This window comes from Suillus plorans, assembly GCF_016647745.1.
Source record: "Suillus plorans strain S12 chromosome Unknown HD556scaffold_10, whole genome shotgun sequence".
NCBI lineage: Eukaryota > Fungi > Basidiomycota > Agaricomycetes > Boletales > Suillaceae > Suillus > Suillus plorans.
This window is the reverse complement of record NW_024537394.1, coordinates 706,578-726,395: the sequence shown is the minus strand read 5'-3', so window position 1 is coordinate 726,395 and position 19,818 is coordinate 706,578. Positions and strand designations below refer to the sequence as shown.

Sequence of the window (19,818 nt, the reverse complement as noted above, 5' to 3'; positions counted from 1 at the left end):
TTATTGGTAACCTGTACTACCCAATGATGTCTGTTATGCGATACATGAATTTACAACATTGATCTGAATGCTGATGCCAACATGTCTCGCCCATCTTGCTTTGCACCACCACAAACTGTACCATCATGGCTTCTCAAATCCTCCCGCTAGGTGAGTACAACAGGCAACAAAATTATTGATCACCTTCCTGACAGCCGTTGCAGAGCTGAAAAAAATACTGTGGGAAACATTATGTCAGCTTGCATTCATGTCATCTGTCTCTGTCATGCGTACACAGTGCTTTCTGTCACATCTGAAACCTTTGCACCAAGCCCAACTTCATCACCGCCATTTCCTGCCATTTTCTCAAACTGCGTGCCACTCTCATCACGAAGTCTATGCCCGAAGTATTGAGTGAGTGAATCCGCTGTTGTTCAAGTGTTGACTTCCGATCTGTTGACACTGTCCGAGCATATCTGTCGCGAACAAAAAGAGTCGTGCGTGTCAGTTGCGGCCGAGCAGACCATTGAACGGCAGAACCAATGGCCAGTCCTCGTTCTTAAACCTACTGTGACTGGGTGCCAGGATGCATATTTGAGAGCTTCGTGGTGGACTGTCCCCAACAAATCTATTGATTTTTTTTATAAATATAACGGCTGCCAGCTGGCTTGACCTGCCAGCCATGGCTAAATTGGCCGAGCCGAGCCCTTGAGTATGTAAGCTGTGCATTTGTAACGGCTTGGACAGCCACATTTTAATTTTGGCTGCAGCCGGGCTCGAAGCCGAAGCTGCGGCAACACTAGTCACTGCTCCTCCTTCAGGAGCAATTCAACATAGGGTAGGGTACAGAACACTTTCGCATTTTTGCCCCTTTGGTGGGGAAGTGTTCTATTATATTCAGAACATGTTTAGGAGTATATGTAAAGATATTCCCATCTTTATTTGACCCCCTGAAGCACCCTACATCAATAGATATAGCACATATGCAAGAAAACACAGAATATGTTCCCATTTAATTATTTCTGGGTGGACAGACTTGGAAAAATGATTCCCAGAATCTATTAAACAATAGTAACAATGTATCAGAAGCCTATGACCATAGGACAAGACCTTGTTGTGTGGTGCATCCCCCCTCTCCTGGTGGTTCACCCCCTGTGAAAATTTTTCCTGAAGGTCCGGACCTCAATTGAGGTGAGGGCTCTATTTCTATGTACACTTGGAGTAGATACATCATATAGCTGGCCCAGGACACACATAGGATCTTGCTACAGGAACAAAAACATAGAAAATCCCACTTTTGATACTTTTGATGTTTTTGAGTGTCTTACTCTTGCATAAATAATCCAGCCTGATCATATATCATTAGCATAGCATACTTTATATGACACAGATCAGCTCAAAATAGGCTGAAGATTTGGCTAGTGTGGATGCTTGCTATTTCTACTGATAAGGAGCCTATACTTTCAAAACATCGAAATTTAATAATCAGACACCTGGAGTAGATTTCAAATATATTCAGTATCATATGTCTACATTTACAAAACAATCTATCAAGAATTGAGTGCTGAGGAAGTGAAATAGACAAGAAATTGAGTGTGGGAAAGTTCAAAGACCTAAAACATCGAAAATGGTCAGTTAGGTAGTAGTAGGACTTGAATACTGAGTCAACTCAGATATACACCACATCCCTTCCACTACCCTCCAACCTCAGGGCAGTATGTAGTATAGGTTCTTTAGTAGTCTACCATGTATCCTACATATTTTCAATGAAATATCTGACCTGTACCATATATAAATGTGATTTTGTGTACAAAGATGTCAATTGTCACTTTTCACATATATGTCATTTTACTTGTGATTCAGTCAGTCCTTCATGGATCTTTCTAAAACTTCAGATTCATTATCAGGGACATATAAGAGAGGTATTACAGGTCTCTGATTATTTATCACAGGCTTGATTACTATGTAGGATTCTTATCAGTAGAAATACCCCCTGTACATCAGATATCACATTTGCACCCTATGTGGGGCTGATCCTTGGCATAGAACATATGTGGAAATGTACTACTGATTATATATGAGCAGAACTGGTCATTTATGCAAGAGTAAGACACTCAAAAACATCAAAAGTATCAAAAGTGGGATTTTCTATGTTTTTGTTCCTGTAGCAAGATCCTATGTGTGTCCTGGGCCAGCTATATGATGTATCTACTCCAAGTGTACATAGAAATAGAGCCCTCACCTCAATTGAGGTCCGGACCTTCAGGAAAAATTTTCACAGGGGGTGAACCACCAGGAGAGGGGGGATGCACCACACAACAAGGTCTTGTCCTATGGTCATAGGCTTCTGATACATTGTTACTATTGTTTAATAGATTCTGGGAATCATTTTTCCAAGTCTGTCCACCCAGAAATAATTAAATGGGAACATATTCTGTGTTTTCTTGCATATGTGCTATATCTATTGATGTAGGGTGCTTCAGGGGGTCAAATAAAGATGGGAATATCTTTACATATACTCCTAAACATGTTCTGAATATAATAGAACACTTCCCCACCAAAGGGGCAAAAATGCGAAAGTGTTCTGTACCCTACCCTATGTTGAATTGCTCCTGGAGGAGGAGCAGTGACACAAACAAACAAAAAAAGCAGTCTATTATATTATATTGTACACATATATACTAAACTACTTGTATATAAAGGGGGACCTGTTGTGGTGTGGTAGTGAAGCTGCAGTGAAGTGGGGAGGGTGTGGGAATAATTGAAATTGTGGGGTATAACATATTGGGTAATGTTTTGGGTGTTGTGGGGTAATTCCCACGGCAGGTGGCCAAAAATGCGAAGCTATGAGGTGTGGAAATATTGTGGGAAGGATCAATGAGGTGCAGGCACCATTATGCATAAAATACATGGGTCTGGGAATTAGCAACAGCCATGCATAACCAAAATACCTGTAGTTAGCCATGGTTATGCATCACCCTGCCATGAACAGGTGCTCAGGTACCTTAACATCTCACTGTCTCTATGCCCTCTCTGGTGGACAGCTATCAGCTGAGCATGCCTACATGGCAAACATCAAACCCACTCTTCACTCCTGGCATCACTGCCTTGGACATGTGAATTTCCGTGCTGTCTATGACCTTGCTTGTTCCGGTAATGCTATCGGTATGTCTATTGATCTTTCTGCTGTACCGCCCAAATGTGACAATTGCATCCTCAGGAAGCAGACTAGAAACATTGTCCCAAAGGTTCAGACAGGGAATAGAGCAAAGAGGAAGTTGGGGATCATCTATGTTGACCTTATGTCGGAGCACCCCGATACTGTGTCTGCCGCTGGTAATAGATACATCATGGACATTATTGTCGATTTTTTATCTTATGCTTGGGCCATCCCAATCACTGCAAAGTCTGACACTTTCCCAGTACAGTCGACTCCCTCCTAACGCATACCAGGTATAACCCATACTCCCTCATAGGACATACATTTTTGGATTTCCCGAGTTGGTTTGCGGGGATTTCGGGAGCATAACCCATAGGTATTTTTGGCAATCATAACCCATACCTTGGGTCGGATAATGCCGATGTAGCACTACAATAGGAAAATATATCATGTAATCCATATCCCAGGATGACAACAATGGTCTGGGACTCTGAAATAATAACTTCTTTGTCATTATGAAGCCTGTCAATATCCTAAAAAAGGGCTTAGCAAAGCTTCAATGTCAAATACAAGACTGGAAAGTAAGGCTTGAGGGCGAATTAAAGGCCTGCCAGCCCATATCGGACAGTGACCAGGAGTGGCTGGATAATGCAGGAAATCTGGTGGATGAAGAACGAGTTGTCGATGCTTTGGACCATGCATTAAACTATGAGCGAGGGCTCAATAGGCTGAACTCACATGACAGATCTGTTGTGGAGAAGCTACAAAACATTGCCAGAGGTGGTAAGAAGAGTCATGGTCCTGCAAAGAACTCGAAGTGCAAGCGTATGACATTCCTAAATTATATGATTTATACTTAAGTCTATTTGCAGGTCCTGAAGCGCCAGTGAAAATATCTGGCAGTGACAACCAGCGAAAAGTCATGCAGAAACCAGCATTTACGAAAAAAGAAAATGCTACATTGGAGCAGAGAATTAAAATCCTTGACTGGCACCATGCTAATGGAGAAAATCAAAGCAAAATGGCAAAGCATTTTGATGCAATCTATCCAAACCTTCAACTTAAACAGCCAAGAATATCTGCCTGGTATAAGAATGAAGAAAAATGGTGCGAGGAATATGATATCAGCACAGGTCCAGCTCGTTCGGCAAAACGGATCTGTCAGACTCAGCACTCTGAGGTCACCGAAATGTTAGATCTCTGGGTCTCAAAGGCAATGGCTGATGGAATTCTTCTCACTGGCATGGTTCTCCACCAAAAATGGACAAAATTTGCAGACCTGATTGGTGTGCCAGAGGACGAGCAACTGAACCTTAGTGAGGGGTGGTTGACTCGGTACAAGACAAGAACTGGGTTAAAGGAAATAAAATGTCATGGTGAAGCTGCTTCAGTGGCCTCTGAGACTGTTGATAAGGAATGACAGCATGTGCAAGAGCTTATCAAAAAGCATGGATATCAGCCACACGACATCTTCAACACAGATAAATCTTCATTATTCTATGCATAAGTTATCTCCTCTTTGAACAGTAACAAAGTCCTTAACAAAGTTAATCAGCATGCCTCCTGACTGTGGTCTTTCAGACAAGCAGCAGTCTGGCATCAAAGGAAACAAAGTCCGGTTGACCTATTTGTTCATGACGAACGCAGATGGCTCACAGAAACTACCTCCACTAATCATTGGAAAAGCACAAAAACCTCGCGCATTCAAGAACAAGACGGGCTCACAGCTTGGCTTTTACTATCGGAACAATGCCAAGGCATGGATGACAGCCTCGCTCTATCAAGAATGGTTGTTTGATTTGGATCAGAAGATGCGATGCGAGAGGAGGAAGATTCTTCTTTTTCAGGACAATTTTTCAGGGCACATCGTTCCTGATACCCTCACCAACATTCGAGTTGAAAATTTCGAGCCAAACCTCACTGCGCATGTACAGCCTAATGACCAGGGCATCATTCACTGCTTTAAAGCACATTACTGCGCCAAGTTCATCCGTCATGCAGTTGACCACTATGAAGCCAACATTACTCCCTCCAAAATCTACGACATTGACCAACTCGAGGCAATGAGACTTGCTCAAGATGCATGGAACGAAGTGGACACTACAACAATCTGAAACTGTTGGTGAAACACTGGCATTTTACCTGACTTGGCAACATCATCACCCACTCGACCCATCATTCCAATCTCGTCCCTTGTCCATCTAACGGATGCCACGAACAACCCCACTGCACATGCCGAGACACTTGTTAAAAATGCCTTGGATGATCTCGAGGCAACCGGCGCTCTCCAATCGTCGAATTGGATGGATATTGCAGGACTTCTGAACCCAGCAATTGAGACCACCAACATTTTCAATGTGATGGATGAGGATATCTTTGAGTCTGTGATGGATGCAAAGAAGTTGCGGGAGAAGGCTGCTGGAGGCAATGACGATGGCGACAATGACTCAGATATTGATGTGCCTGCGCCAGGCCCGACACGTTGTGAAGCGCTACAGGCTACCTTAACATTGAGGAAATACCTTGGGATCTTCAATGAACCATTTGCACGCAAGCTCGAGGTGATGTTAGGGTCATTTGGACAGCAGACTGTTGCAGTCGAAATGCAGGGCATGAAGGACACAACATTGACTGATTATTTTTCTCGTAAATAGCTTCATAGTACCCTAGAGCAATACTAATGTCAGCAAGTACAAATTTTGTGTCTTCGGAGCGGTGGAATATGGCTCTCTTGGATACCCCATACTCTCTAATAAGCCATACTTTTGGGGCTATCCCGAGAGGTATGCGTTAGGAGGGAGTCGACTGTACTACAAGCATGGGCGCTCACTCATGAAGTAGAGTCTGGCTTAAGGGTGGGTATATATCGTTCCGACAATGGCAAATTAAAGAGCAACTCGATGTGGGAATGGCTTCTCTCATGAGGCTCTCAGCAGCAATTCACCACCCCTTACACTTCCACACAGAATGTGTGTGTCAAATACCTGCACCATATGCTAATGGGTAAGGCTTGTGCCATGCAATCAAGCTGTGATGTCCCCATCAACAGATGGGATGAATTCATTCTCACCGCATGCTACCTCTCTAACTGTACCCCTGTGATCTCTCAGGAGAATCATACTTTCTTTGAATGCTGGCATGGTCACAAGCTGAATCTGTCTCACTTGTATGAGATCAGCTGCAGAGCATTTGTGTTGATACAGAATCAACATAATCCTAAGGTATACAGTCAGTCTGTCGAGTGTGTACTTATCAGCTACTCTCTGGACTCGAAGGCTTACTGTTGTTACCATCGGGCCTCCCACAAGGTATTCATCTCATACCATGTCTCATTTATAGAATCACATCACCTTGGCACACCATTGCCGGCTATCACTACAGATCCACCCATTCTCTCATCAGCACCTCCTGAACCTTCTCATGTGGTCACTATCGAGGACATCACAGACATTAACATACCCTCACTACCCCTCCCTTTGCTATCCTTGTACACTCCAGAGGCTCCACGATGTTTCTTGTGTATGCCTATCCCTTCTGCATGTTATTGCACCATGGAGGGTAAGCCCTATGTATCACCCACTCAATGCTGTAAAGAGTTGATTCTGTGTAGGTGCTACAAATAGTATTACCTTAGAACTCAAAGTGTGAGTGTAATGCTCATCCCAAAGAGACTGCCTATAGAAGTATCTCTTGATATAAAATGCAAGGGATATCTTGTTAAGATCGAAGTGGAGAACAGGAAAGTTTACCAAAAGTGTGTTCCGAGTTCTGAAGATGCGTCTGAAGTTGGTCCAAAGTCAAGAAACAAAGGTCCAAGGTTGCGCGAAGGTTCCAGTGAGGGAATACAGCGGGTTTGTTGAAGTGTGTTGAAGTGTAAGACTAGCAGAAGTACCAAAGTATGACTAAACAAAGTCTATTGAAAGAACTAAGAGACAGCGAGATGTGAATTGGCAGCGGTTAGGCCAAACAATTGTTCTGAATGAACACAAGATTGATTGCATGAAGTATGACTATCCGAAGTGACTCTACAAACTATGACTCGTAGCAAGGAAAGTGAAGTGAAGTGCGAGTAGTTAGCGAGTCAGATAATATCCTACAGTGTGAAAGTCCATAATTGCGTCAGCGAAACTAGTAGCAAGATAAGCTATCCGAAATGTAATAAGACTCAAGGCGAGCTGCTACAGAGATATGCATGTAATGGTGCACGAGGTGCGCAGCTATACATATTAATCAGGCTTTTCGATGTATGTGCCCCTAAGACATAATCAATAACAGATAATTGAAATGAGAATGCACCAGCAAAGTCAAACAGATGTGGATAGGACATGGTACAGAGGATCAGAAGTGTATACAGGCCTCGGAAGGGGATGGACAACCTTCGGACGACTCAGATGAGTACACAGAACTCTCAGAAGGTAAAAGGAGTGTCGAGGAGTATAACGTGAGATACCTATGAGTTTGACAGGATATGCGACCAACACCAGTCCAAGTGCTACAATGTACTGTCCTAGAGGCTCTTGCTATGGTGGATCATACCCAACCCCTGGCCATGAATGCATATCTTCCTGAGGATGCTCTAGCAGCTGTTCTCTCTGAGGAGGAGCTTAGCATGCTGGCAGATGTTTTTGCGGCCATGCACGATAACCTGGAGCATGATCTACCCAATTATCCTACCACTTACAGTGAAGCCATGGCCTCTGAAAATGCATCAGACTGGACCCAAACAGAGGAGTTCAACACTTTATGAGAACTTGGTGTCTACAAACTGGTCCCATGGTCAGCCATCCCTCTGGGTAGAAATATCATGCGGGGACACCTCATTTTTAAGATTTAAGATTAAATGTGACCAACATGGTAAGCCAGTGCATTTAAAGGCACAATATGTATGTCATGGGTACTCTGCTGTATGGGGCCAGGACTATATGAAGACCTTGGCACTGACAGCATACCTCAAATCCTTCCGTGTTCTGACTCACCTCAGCGCTGCACTAGACTGGGAAATTGATCAGGTCAACATCAAAATGGTGTTCCTCCATGGGCTACTTGAATCTGACAAAGTGTGCCACATGTACCAACCTGAGGGCTTTGTTGAAGCCAGCAAAAAAGACTGGGTTTGGGAGCTCCAGAAGGGATTATACAGGATGAAGCAAGGGAGACTTGTCTAGAATAGGACCATGAATGAGGCACTGCTGGCCTGGGGATTCAAACACCTCAAATGCAAGCATTGCATATACTTTTGTTATACAAATGCAGAAGTCCTCCTTGTCACCATTCATGCAGATGATTTTCTCACTGTTGGGAGTACCAAAGCTGCTGTCTCACACTTCAAGGACCAACTACGGACAAAATAGTCTGTATCCGACCTTGGAGAAGCACATTTATGCCTAGGCATTGCATTAGAATGCAATCATGCAAATTGGACAATTAGTCTGTCGCAGACTGGGCTGATTGACCACATTGTCAACCAATTCAGCTTGAAGGATGCATGCCCAGTCTCAACCCCAATGGAAACAGGCCTCCATCTATTCTATTGCACTCATTCCCCCTCTACAGACTCACAACATGAACTTATGGCATGGACTCCTTACTGTTCGCTCATCAGCTCATTGATGTACATCACTATTGGCACATGTCCGGACATAGCCCATGCAGTCCAACAATTATGTCAGCACTAAAGTTGCCACAGTCCGGTTCTGAACCCTCCAAACCGGTTCTGAACCTTGAACCGGACCATGGTTTGGTTCAACAATGGTCAGGTTCGAGAGCATCCAGCAGGGGAGAGGTTTAAGGTTTGGGGACTGACTGAATTTGTGGACCATAGCGAACCTGTTTGAACTGTAACCAAACCAATCAGTAGGATCCATAAACAGATATGATCAGATGTTATGAGTGGCAACATTGAATCTTGATCATCTAGATATTTGGTACTGTACACTTTTCTACTAAGTAACAAATATACCTGGAGGCTTTTTGTCTCGACCCCCCCCACAATGGACCAGTGTGCACTCAATGTTGACGCATCACTCAAAGAAGCCTGCAATATACAATGGGTACATTCACTTACACAAAATACTGCTTCCTTACCCCCAGTTGATTCTCCATCACTATCACCGACATTACCTAATGAATCTACTACCTTCACATTTAGTACCCAACTGACTCCAGCAACCTTTGGGAACACACAGAAACACAAGGCAGATAATGCTAAATCCACAATTTCCAAGTCCAAAGGCTCGAGCACTTGCCAGAATAGGAAAGATGCACCCATTCCAAAGGTAACCAAACCTTCGAAGCCAGCACCGATAGAACGAGTTAAAGCCTTGCAATTTCAAGGCTTGGCATCTAACACTAGTACTGCAGGTGAAGAGTCAGATGATGAGGAGGATGAACCTACTCAGAACAAGAGACATAAAAAAGGGGATGGTGCTGCTGATATTTTGACCATGTTCAAACCTGTCGACTCCCATAATCTGGTAGAAGGCTATGTGTGCCAGGTTTGCAAGTGAGTGATAGGAAATTATATTTGTATATTTCAGCTTACCCCGGTGATTTTGGTGATAAGAAAAAGTGCAATCCAAGTAAATATGGGAAGTTGCAGACAGTGTTCAAGGGTAATAATAGCATGATGTGCACACATGTTTGTCGGATGGATATGGATCATTACAAAGTATACTGAGAGATGTATTATGGCAAAAATTGATATACATAAACATTGTATTCCGCAAGAAGAATTGGATTGCTTGGAGGGTAAATCTGATGGCAATAAGCAGTGTGTCAACCTGCCAAGTCTCTTCATTCACAAATGTATCGCTGACCTTACACACATTCTACAGACAACAATCAATTTTCAGTTTCACTGAAACTGTCCAGAGGCCAGAGGAGTGGAGCCAAGAACAGCTTCATGAATGTATTATTCGCTTCATCATTGAAACAGACCAGGTACATTTAGAACTCGAACATGTAGTGTTACTCAACATATTACATACAGGCTTTATCTATTGTTGACCATGATGCATTTCAGGAGCTTCTTCACTATAATAGATGCAGCAAGACAGAGATTTCAGACATCCCCCATTGCACGAAAGTCACTGAAGATATCATAGAATGCACAGAGGCAATTTGAGCTGATCTCACAAAAGAATTACAAGTATGTACCACACTACAATCCAAAAAAATGGAGTTATCTCCTACTATTATTGGTAGGATGCCCTGGGTCATGTCTCCCTCACATTTGATAGGTGGACTTCAAAAATCATGACATTGTACCTCGCAATCACAGCACACTGGATCTCGCAAGAATGGAAACTCCACTCTGAACTGATGGCATTCTCCGAGGTGGAAGGAAGTCATAGCAGTGAAAATTTGGGAGAACAACTGTATCGTGTGATGAAAAATTTTAACATTTGCAACAAGGTAATCTATAGTTTATGCTTGATGTCTGCACCATGGCTGACACTCTCTTCAGATACAGAATATCACCTCTGACAATGTAACCATTGTAGCACTCAGCCTCACACTGAACACATATTCAGCTAATTCCCAATGCATGTCAGACACTCAAATCACTTCCCAATGTTATCCAACACTCACCTGCTCAATCCGATGTTTATCCACTAACCCGACGCTAACCCGATGTAGTCCGACAGACCCGACGTTTCCCGTGCATCAGACCCAATATTTTCCTGTGCACTTATCCTCCCTACGTCCTGTCCTGTCATATCTATCCCCACTAGGTGCGTAGTTATCTGTTTTTATATCACTAACACTGTAGACCGTGTTATTATATGTCTGCAGTACCACATGTCTGATTACATAGGACATCAGATCTGAAAATTACCGCTACTACTTTCGCCTATAGTGCTCCAAAATTCTACATAGACACTATATATTTCACATACCTCCTACTTACTTATTTACCTTTCTACCTCCGAGTAGGAGGAGGTCATCTGATATTTGTAGTTCTTTGTTGAATTCCACAATATCATCCTTTCATTATCCGAAAACACTCCAAAAATACTGACAGTAACCTGCCATTCACTATCCCCGACATTCGTTACATTCCTGACACAAATCTGACACAAATCCGATGTAACCCGATGAAATCCGCTAACCCGAAAGTCCAAAAACATTGGACCCAATGTTTTTACCTTTGGACTCATAATTATACCTTTGGACTTTGTTTCCCACACTTCGGACTATCTTCCTTATAGTATAACTGATTATTCTAATACCTTACAGCAAACCCCTTGGGTCGAATGCACTTGTCTACAAGTATAGCAGACTAGGCTGTGCAGACCACAACATTTTATATTGCTGGTTACTTACTTTGTGTAGTATCCAGCAATTGTTGTATACTTGTACTATCAAAATTGTTGATTCAATGTTTCATTTACTTGTAAACTAAGTTCAGAATATGGCCTTGTCACACAGGCCCCAACTCCTCATCATCAGCAGCACTACCCTCGAGCTTGTCCTCCTCATCCTCTACAGGATCAAGTCCTTCTAAGCCATGTTCCAATATGACACATTGATATTGAGCCCACATCACCTCAGTGATGTGATCATGCATTTTGGTGCCTCGATGAAAGTCACCCTCATTGCCTTCTTTGATAGCAACAGCCTCCTCATCAGCAGCTACATCAAGGTCAGGGTCCTCCTCCAAAATTCTGTCTCCATCTTCATCATCAACAGGGGGAGTACCCTCACTAGGGTTGTGCACATGAATGTAGTTGTGGATTGCGCAAATGTGGCTGGTATTTGGGCCTGGACCTCCATAGCGTAGGCAGGCAAAAGAAGAAGTATGTGGAAGCATTGTTTGAGGACACCAAAGATGCACTCAATGACGTTCCATGCTGATGCATGTCGCAAATTAAATAGTTCTTCCTTGGTTTCTGGCCTGTAAAACTTAGAACAATGTTTACAAAATAATTGAGAGCTTACCTTATGCGCGACCAATATTTCCCTGGGGGAGTATGAAAGTCATGAGCACAGGCATCCTCATAGATGTGTGCATCTGGTGCTGAGCCTTCCCATCCTGTGAGCACGTACATGAAGCTAAGATCAAAATTGCATGCAAAGAGGCAGTTTTGCGAGACAAACCACTTCCAATTACAATAAATGGGACGTTCAATGGCCTTGGGCATGACATGGATATGACTCCCATCAAGTGCTTCAATAGTGTCCTTGAAAAATGGCCTCCATTTCAGATTCTTGCGGATTTTGGGGGGAATTGAATTGTCCGGAAAACATATGTATTTTGAATAGAATGGGTTGGTTGTGAAGATGACAAGCATCTTGCAGAAATAACTATGTACTATTAGATATTACCTCCTCCCAAAAAAAACAATCACTGTGAAATTGTTTCATTTGAGCATTGGAAACTCTCTGCAAGATGCCTGATTGACAGGCCAGTGACAGAGGCATACAGAAATATTGCCAGCTGTTCCTTGAGTGAGACATACTTAGAGCATCAGCAAAACATCGAGTTCCTTTTTGTCCCTTAATTTTCTTAACAAATTTACTAAGGTGGCTAAGGAGAATAAGGACTATTAAGGTGTGATTTTTGTTACAATAACATGTAACCGAGAACCCCTCCTACGGAGGTCATCATGACCTTAGCCCCTATCCCACCATATGCACCGTCTTGGAAGACTTACCGACTCAACGGAGACTCGTAGAGACGCCTAGAACGGCCTGGATGCCGTTAGATGACCTAGACCAGCCTAGGCTACATCTGATCGGACCTAGATGGTCCTCGACCCGGATCATGAGGAAGCTCTGCCTCATGGTCAGAAGACAAGCCGCATGCCTCAGCATGCGCAGTTAGACTCAAAGGCATGCTACGCCTTGAGGACAGATAAGAGAGGCATGGTAAGCCTCATGTATAGATAATCGACCGCATGGCATCAGATAAGATGCCCTTGTATAGACACACTTATACCTACCTACCGAACGTAGTATTGGTCTGTGCACACAGACGACAGTATATAGAGCAGACAGAATCATGTATATTCCCTACTTGATTCTACTAGGTTTTATCCAGAACTTCCTCTGAAAGACAGTCCCAGTCCTTCAGTCTAAGCCGCACCTTAAGGAAAGCCGACGCTACCTTAAGTGGAACCCCCGAACCTCTCATTCGAGAGAAGATCCCCGTCTCTCCAATAGCGAGCCCGTTATCAGATTAGGCAATCCGCCTAGGGAGAGCTCGAACTATCCTAGTCCGTAACAAAAGAATCAAGTCTTACTTTCCCGGCCCTGCTCATCACGCACCGCCGTTGAAACTGAACTGACCGCACCGCTGAGACAAGCGTAGACCTCTACTCTCGTGACCAAACCGCCGAGACCGGCGTAAAGCTATCCACAAATTGTCAAGACAGACGTACGAAGCTTTGAATCCTTAAGCCTATCACTGTCCCTTCACACTACTCCCTCTACCATGAACGCACCGACACAGATCATGATGATCAGAAGAAATACCGACGCCGCCGCCAACCTCTCAGGAATGGAGACAAGACACCACCTGAAGCAACGACGATGCTTTTCTTGCCATCACGTTGGACACAAAGCTAACGACCACAAGTGCCCGATGAGGAGAAAGATTATCGAAGAAGAAACAGTCCGCAAGACAGCGGCTGGTAAGGATAAGACTGGACCGCTGAAAATTAACAAAAACAGCGTATCCAAGAAGAAGGAACTACGGGTTGCCGCCACCCTCATGTCCATCACTAAGCCGCCCATTACGACCACCATGGTCATAGACTCGGGCGCATGCGACTCATTCATAAGCAGAGAACTCTGCAAGAAATACCGCATTAGAACGCACCTCCTTCAGACACCAAAAAAGGTAATGAACGGAGACGGAACGATAGTCGAAGGAGGCAAAGTCAAGAGATTTTGCCGAATCATCATAAAGATCGACGACCGAGTAATGCACGGACGATTCCTCGTAATGCCGCGCCTAGACGACATCTTACTCGGATTCACATGGCTGGCCGCTGTGAAGCCTTCCATAGATTGGAAGAAGGGTACGGTAACTATCCCTGCCACTGACAAGTCGAAAGGACTTGAGAGAATGATTGAGAGAGGTAGGAAGAGGAACGGGTTGAAGCCGCTCTTCCGTAAAGAAAAGAGGACGCGAAACACGCGCCAAAGAAGGGAGGTAGGCACCCTGACAAAGAAGAAAGAAGAACTCCGAGATGAGTATAAACTAGATCTGACAGAAGCACCTGTCACGCAGAACCTCCGAAATGAGGCTAAACTACCAGAACCGGCTGATTCGCCGATGGAAGATCTCCGAAACGAGTCGAAACTAACTTCGGGAAAACGGAGATTCATTCCCACATTAACCCCGATCGAGGAACTCCACGAAATCCTCGAATACGCACCGGCTACCAAGCCGTTGGAACCCCACGCCTTGACATCCCAGAACGTCGAGAAGAAGTCCACGAGACAGTCGGACTTAGTTGCCACCTCACCACCCGCAGATAAATATAGATTTTCTGCAGTACCTGCCCAGATCTTAGGAAAAGGCAGAGCCACTTTCGACGAGGAACCCCCTCGTGCAAATATCCCTAGACCGGCCCTTGAACCGGAGAAAACTCAGAAGTACGTCTTTTCAGCAGAACCTGCTTCGGTTCTTGGAAAAGGTAGATCGGTAGTCACGGCAGAAGCGCCGTCACCGAAGAAACTCCGCCAAGAGTATAAACTAGCAGAAGAAGAACCGGCCGCTGATCAATGGATCAACCGGGCCGAGCCAATCGTTTCTTTCCCAGAACGATTGAGAACCGCACCAGTCACTCGCCCATTCCTCGTGCCCACACTAGCCAATAAGGAAATGATGGAAGAAACTGACGATGAAGATAACGACGAGATAGTCGTTAAAACTGCCCCCGCGGCCCCTGCCATAGCAGAAGAACCCGCGACGACTCCGATGGAAGTAGATCGGATTAAACCGCAGAACTACTTCCAGCGAACGATAAAACGTATCGCAAGACACTGTCCCCGCCAGGACGATCCCGTGGATGTTAGATTATTCCAGGGAGAGATCGCACCAGTCACGGATCAGTCTGACCCTGACTGCGGAAACCTTGATTTAGACTTCTAGATTTGATCGGTGATCAAACGGCCTACTTGGGGGGTGAAATTCTCATTTAAAAACTCATTTTACTCTTAATTCCCCTCACCCCGGCTGCACCCTTATCTATAAATATCGACAATCGCCACGAGTCCGGCATGACTATAAACTATACCGGAGTCCGGCACGACTATAAACTGCGCAGAAGTCCGAAATGACTTGAAACTATCCTCGGTCCGGAAAGACCTTAAACTATCCCCAAGTCCATCACGACTCTAAACTGAGAATAGAAGGACGAACCCGGAGATACGGACCCCTTCGCCTTGAAGACAAGACTAACACACCGAGAAACTCCTGCAAGCCCCGGATGCCTTACCTTCGCCTCTGTCCGGAAAGACGCTAAACTATCACGAGACGAACTCCGTGGAAACTCCTGCAAGCCCATGGAACCCTCTAGAACACCGACCGAGAAATTCAACAAAAAGAACATCTCGATACGACATACCCCAGATCTTGACAGAATTCGACTCAAACGAAAGATCAAGACACGCACGTCCGCAATGACGCAAAACTTCCGCTTCTAATAGTCCGGAATGACTCGAAAATATCACAGAACCGCACTGGCATGGTGACTTCCCCCTCTGCCAAGAGAACCATGAGGCATTCCACGCCTTCATGATTGAACTTTGATAAAGAGATTAAAAGATAAGTTAACTGATCAAGCGGAGCTTAGAGCACTCTTGGAGGCCCATATAAACCCTCTACAACGATATACTCGCCAGAAACTCTCGCTACAATCATGCCTAACAACATCGAAGCCTCTACCATCGTTCCCCTAAAGAACTCGGGATTTTCCAAAATCCTCGACCACCTCGAGAAAGGCGCCGTCGCCGAAACGGCCATTCTCTCCTAGAGATCAGCGACATCCTAGGACAGTCAGATGTCAACATCGCCGCATCCGCATCACTGGTGATAGACATCATCCGCACCACGCGACACCTAGAATTATCGGTGAACCGTGAAGACTTAGACCCAGCAACTAGAGCCCTCATAGTGCTGGAAGACCAGAAGAAAATCCGCGCAATGGCGCTCCACTTACTCCCCGACAACTTCAGCGAACTCGTAGACGTCGCGAAGAAACGCGTTGGAGAAAAGTTAGAAAGACCCCCGCGCCCTACCAAGAAAGCGCGAGTAGACCGCACCTGCATCTGTCGACGATGCGGAGGATACGGACACAATTTTAGAAAGTGTCCAGACGCTGTGTGTTGCATCTGCAACGAAATCGGACCCGACCACCTGTCGGTCCACTGCCCTCAACTCGGAGAAGTATCATGCCTCCCAGAGTTTCGAGACGACGAGGAATACTACGAACTCCTCGTAGATTGGGAGAAGAACCACGTTGCGCTAGAAGAACTAATCGCGAACAACCCCGCGCCGCGCTCGCCCACTCCTATTGATACCCGCAGTACTACTGCAACTCCAGACGAAGAAACCCGGGAGAGAGTTTTGTCGTAGTCGGTGACTTCGACCCAGAAACGGAGGTAATGTTACAATAACATGTAACCGAGAACCCCTCCTACGGAGGTCATCATGACCTTAGCCCCTATCCCACCATATGCACCGTCTTGGAAGACTTACCGACTCAACGGAGACTCGTAGAGACGCCTAGAACGGCCTGGATGCCGTTAGATGACCTAGACCAGCCTAGGCTACATCTGATCGGACCTAGATGGTCCTCGACCCGGATCATGAGGAAGCTCTGCCTCATGGTCAGAAGACAAGCCGCATGCCTCAGCATGCGCAGTTAGACTCAAAGGCATGCTACGCCTTGAGGACAGATAAGAGAGGCATGGTAAGCCTCATGTATAGATAATCGACCGCATGGCATCAGATAAGATGCCCTTGTATAGACACACTTATACCTACCTACCGAACGTAGTATTGGTCTGTGCACACGGACGACAGTATATAGAGCAGACAGAATCATGTATATTCCCTACTTGATTCTACTAGGTTTTATCCAGAACTTCCTCTGAAAGACAGTCCCAGTCCTTCAGTCTAAGCCACACCTTAAGGAAAGCCGACGCTACCTTAAGTGGAACCCCCGAACCTCTCATTCGAGAGAAGATCCCCGTCTCTCCAATAGCGAGCCCGTTATCAGATTAGGCAATCCGCCTAGGGAGAGCTCGAACTATCCTAGTCCGTAACAATTTTGTACTTAATTATATTTATTCTAAGGCACATGGTGGCTGCAAGTCAGCCTAAGGAGAATCAAGGAGATTACTTGTGTGCCTGAACTTTCTTGAGTACACCACTTTCTAGTATTTTGCTTATAACTCACTAGGATCTTAACCAAAAAATGTCATGAGATTATGGATAGATTACTCTTGACAAGGGTTACAACTTTGATTTTCTTCGAAAAAGTTCACATGGTCTACCATCGTCACTTATCAAAATTCTAATGGTAGACTTGTATTCTGAGTCCAATGGATATGGTATATATATCAATTGCTACCTACATATGTATAGGGTAATATAGTCTACTGGTAAAGCTGCTTGACAGTTTGAGAATTGATTATGTGATCTCAGCTGGATCAGCTGGATGGTTGAAAGTTCAAACCAGCTCCATGGTAGAAAATAAAGTGCACTTTTTGACATCACTTTGACTGCCTTAATTTCCTTATTCTACAGAAATTTCCTTGGTTTAAGGCAAGGGACCTCCTTATTCTCCTTAATTTAAGTGTGAAAAAACATAGAAACTGGAAATCTCAAAAGGTCAGGTCCGCCTGTCCCAGACATCCTGGACATCCCGAATGAATGGGTCAGCAAATTCCCAATATTCAGAATTTCCAGAAAACATCCTGATAACCATTGATATCATCGCAGAGGCATCCTGAATACATCCTGAGGACGCGGGTGCATAGAATTCATCGACAATGTGCATGAGTATATATTCTGGCAGTGGGCCAATCAGATGTAAGTCCTTCACCTCTCAAACTTTATCTTGATGAAGCATAAATACCTCCCCAGATCCCCGCTCATCGTCATCTCCCTCTGTTCCTGCTCTCACTAGATATTACTTGTTTCCATCAATTATTTTCCTCTGTTGTCATGCTCGTACCAATCCTCAATCATTCACATCATATCCTGCCATCCATGCCTGATGACCCTCATCCAGAATGGACCGTCACCTGCGACACTTGCCATAAAACCTTGGAGTGGTTCGTTTGCAAGACTAATACCAATGGAAACCAAGCTAAATGGATGGCTTGTGTGAGTAGTTTTATTTTCATGGTAGTTTTTACGACTGACATTGTAACAGTGTGTCGTTGGCAAATGCTACTTCTTCTGTAGCGCATACAGTCAAAATGGCATGCCACTTCATTCACCTGAACTTCCCCAAGGTGACTCACAGTCGCCACCTTGGAAGAAACCCCACAGGGGTAAGGGCAAGTGCCGCATTCATGGTTGCCCCAACATTCATATTAATGTGAAGTGTGGGTGGAGTGTTTGCGCAAGACACTGTCGCGGACTTGGTGGCTGTGGTCTCAAAGACCATACACCATTGAATCAACCCCTTGCTGATGATGATGATCTGGAACCGGACGGAAATGCATCTCGCTTGGACGAAGATGTTCTCGAGCTGTCAGATAATGATCTGATCTATGAAAACAATCTGGTGTGTACTAGTCCAGCCATAACATGCTAAACACTCACTGTGGTGCTCCTCATAGACTGACAAGGAGGAAGATCAACTAGTCTCAGATCCTGCCTGTTCTGCTGCTCCCACTCTGGATGATCCTCCTATTCCCACTCTGGATCCTCCTTCGGCTCCAGCAGCAGGTCCATCTAATGGCAAGGGCAAGAATCGTGCCATGCCTGTCCATCCAAACCAGTGTCTTCTGTCAAAATCTCCACCTAAGCCTACCTCAAACCAACCCAAGCATTCTTTACAGCTCCCACCCCTCTTTACTATGCAGTTGGAGCAGGAACATTACCTGGATGAGAAACAACATCAGCATGATGCTGCTCGTATCAAGAGCAGTCAGTGTGCGAAGTACAGCGTCACTGTGCATGCATTTGTCCAGGTATGTTATCTTTTCTCATATGACAATGCTAAAGTCTGGGTCCTGTAACAGAATGGTGATCCACCATCATCCTTCGTCTTCCAGACAGGGTTTGAATGGCTACACTTCTATCTCATGTATGAGGTGCTCCGTGAGCTTGATCTACCTGCTACTAACCTGGAAGACATCAGAGATGGATATCAACCATCCAAGCTACACCTTTTTGACCCCAGCACACGGGCTTGGTGAGGGATCCACCAGGATCATATAATCACACTGCAAAATCGGGACGAGTCCTTGATCCTTAGAGCATCAGATATGACTGACTGTGCTGGCCTTGACCTACTCCTGCAATTACAAGCAGCCTCACTGGTTCATCCTGTGGTTCCAAACATCTGTGAGCACCTTTGTGCTGATCGAGCAAGTGTTTGCATTGCTAATCGTGCCCACGAACAATCTCTAGCAAAGCCACAGCAAGCTGAGCTAGTTCTCCCAGCTCACCTGCGCTTGCCACCTCTAAGTCCAACCCTTGTAATATC

The 19,818-nt window shown here is 44.9% G+C and overlaps 4 protein-coding genes across 4 annotated transcripts; all 4 read left to right on the top strand.

Annotated features, from left to right (window-relative positions):
• Positions 1-5,526: 5,526 nt before the first annotated feature.
• On the top strand, positions 5,527-5,793 carry HD556DRAFT_1230904 (uncharacterized protein; the record flags this gene model as incomplete). The annotated part of the gene is made up of 1 exon (XM_041297383.1): positions 5,527-5,793. The coding sequence occupies one exon, from the start codon at positions 5,527-5,529 to the stop codon at positions 5,791-5,793; it is 267 nt and encodes an 88-aa protein (XP_041164115.1).
• A 3,336-nt stretch (positions 5,794-9,129) lies between these two features.
• HD556DRAFT_1439558 (uncharacterized protein) lies at positions 9,130-10,262 on the top strand (the record flags this gene model as incomplete). Its single annotated transcript, XM_041305974.1, has 3 exons — positions 9,130-9,641; positions 9,973-10,078; positions 10,128-10,262. The coding sequence occupies 3 exons, from the start codon at positions 9,130-9,132 to the stop codon at positions 10,260-10,262; spliced, it is 753 nt and encodes a 250-aa protein (XP_041164114.1).
• Positions 10,263-16,011: 5,749 nt separating this feature from the next.
• Positions 16,012-16,727, top strand: HD556DRAFT_1305402 (uncharacterized protein; the record flags this gene model as incomplete). Its single annotated transcript, XM_041299771.1, has 2 exons — positions 16,012-16,098; positions 16,128-16,727. 2 exons carry the CDS (start codon positions 16,012-16,014, stop codon positions 16,725-16,727), a joined length of 687 nt encoding a protein of 228 aa, XP_041164113.1.
• Positions 16,728-18,368: 1,641 nt separating this feature from the next.
• On the top strand, positions 18,369-19,528 carry HD556DRAFT_1305401 (uncharacterized protein; the record flags this gene model as incomplete). Its single annotated transcript, XM_041299770.1, has 4 exons — positions 18,369-18,485; positions 18,535-18,891; positions 18,947-19,300; positions 19,352-19,528. 4 exons carry the CDS (start codon positions 18,369-18,371, stop codon positions 19,526-19,528), a joined length of 1,005 nt encoding a protein of 334 aa, XP_041164112.1.
• Positions 19,529-19,818: the final 290 nt, after the last annotated feature.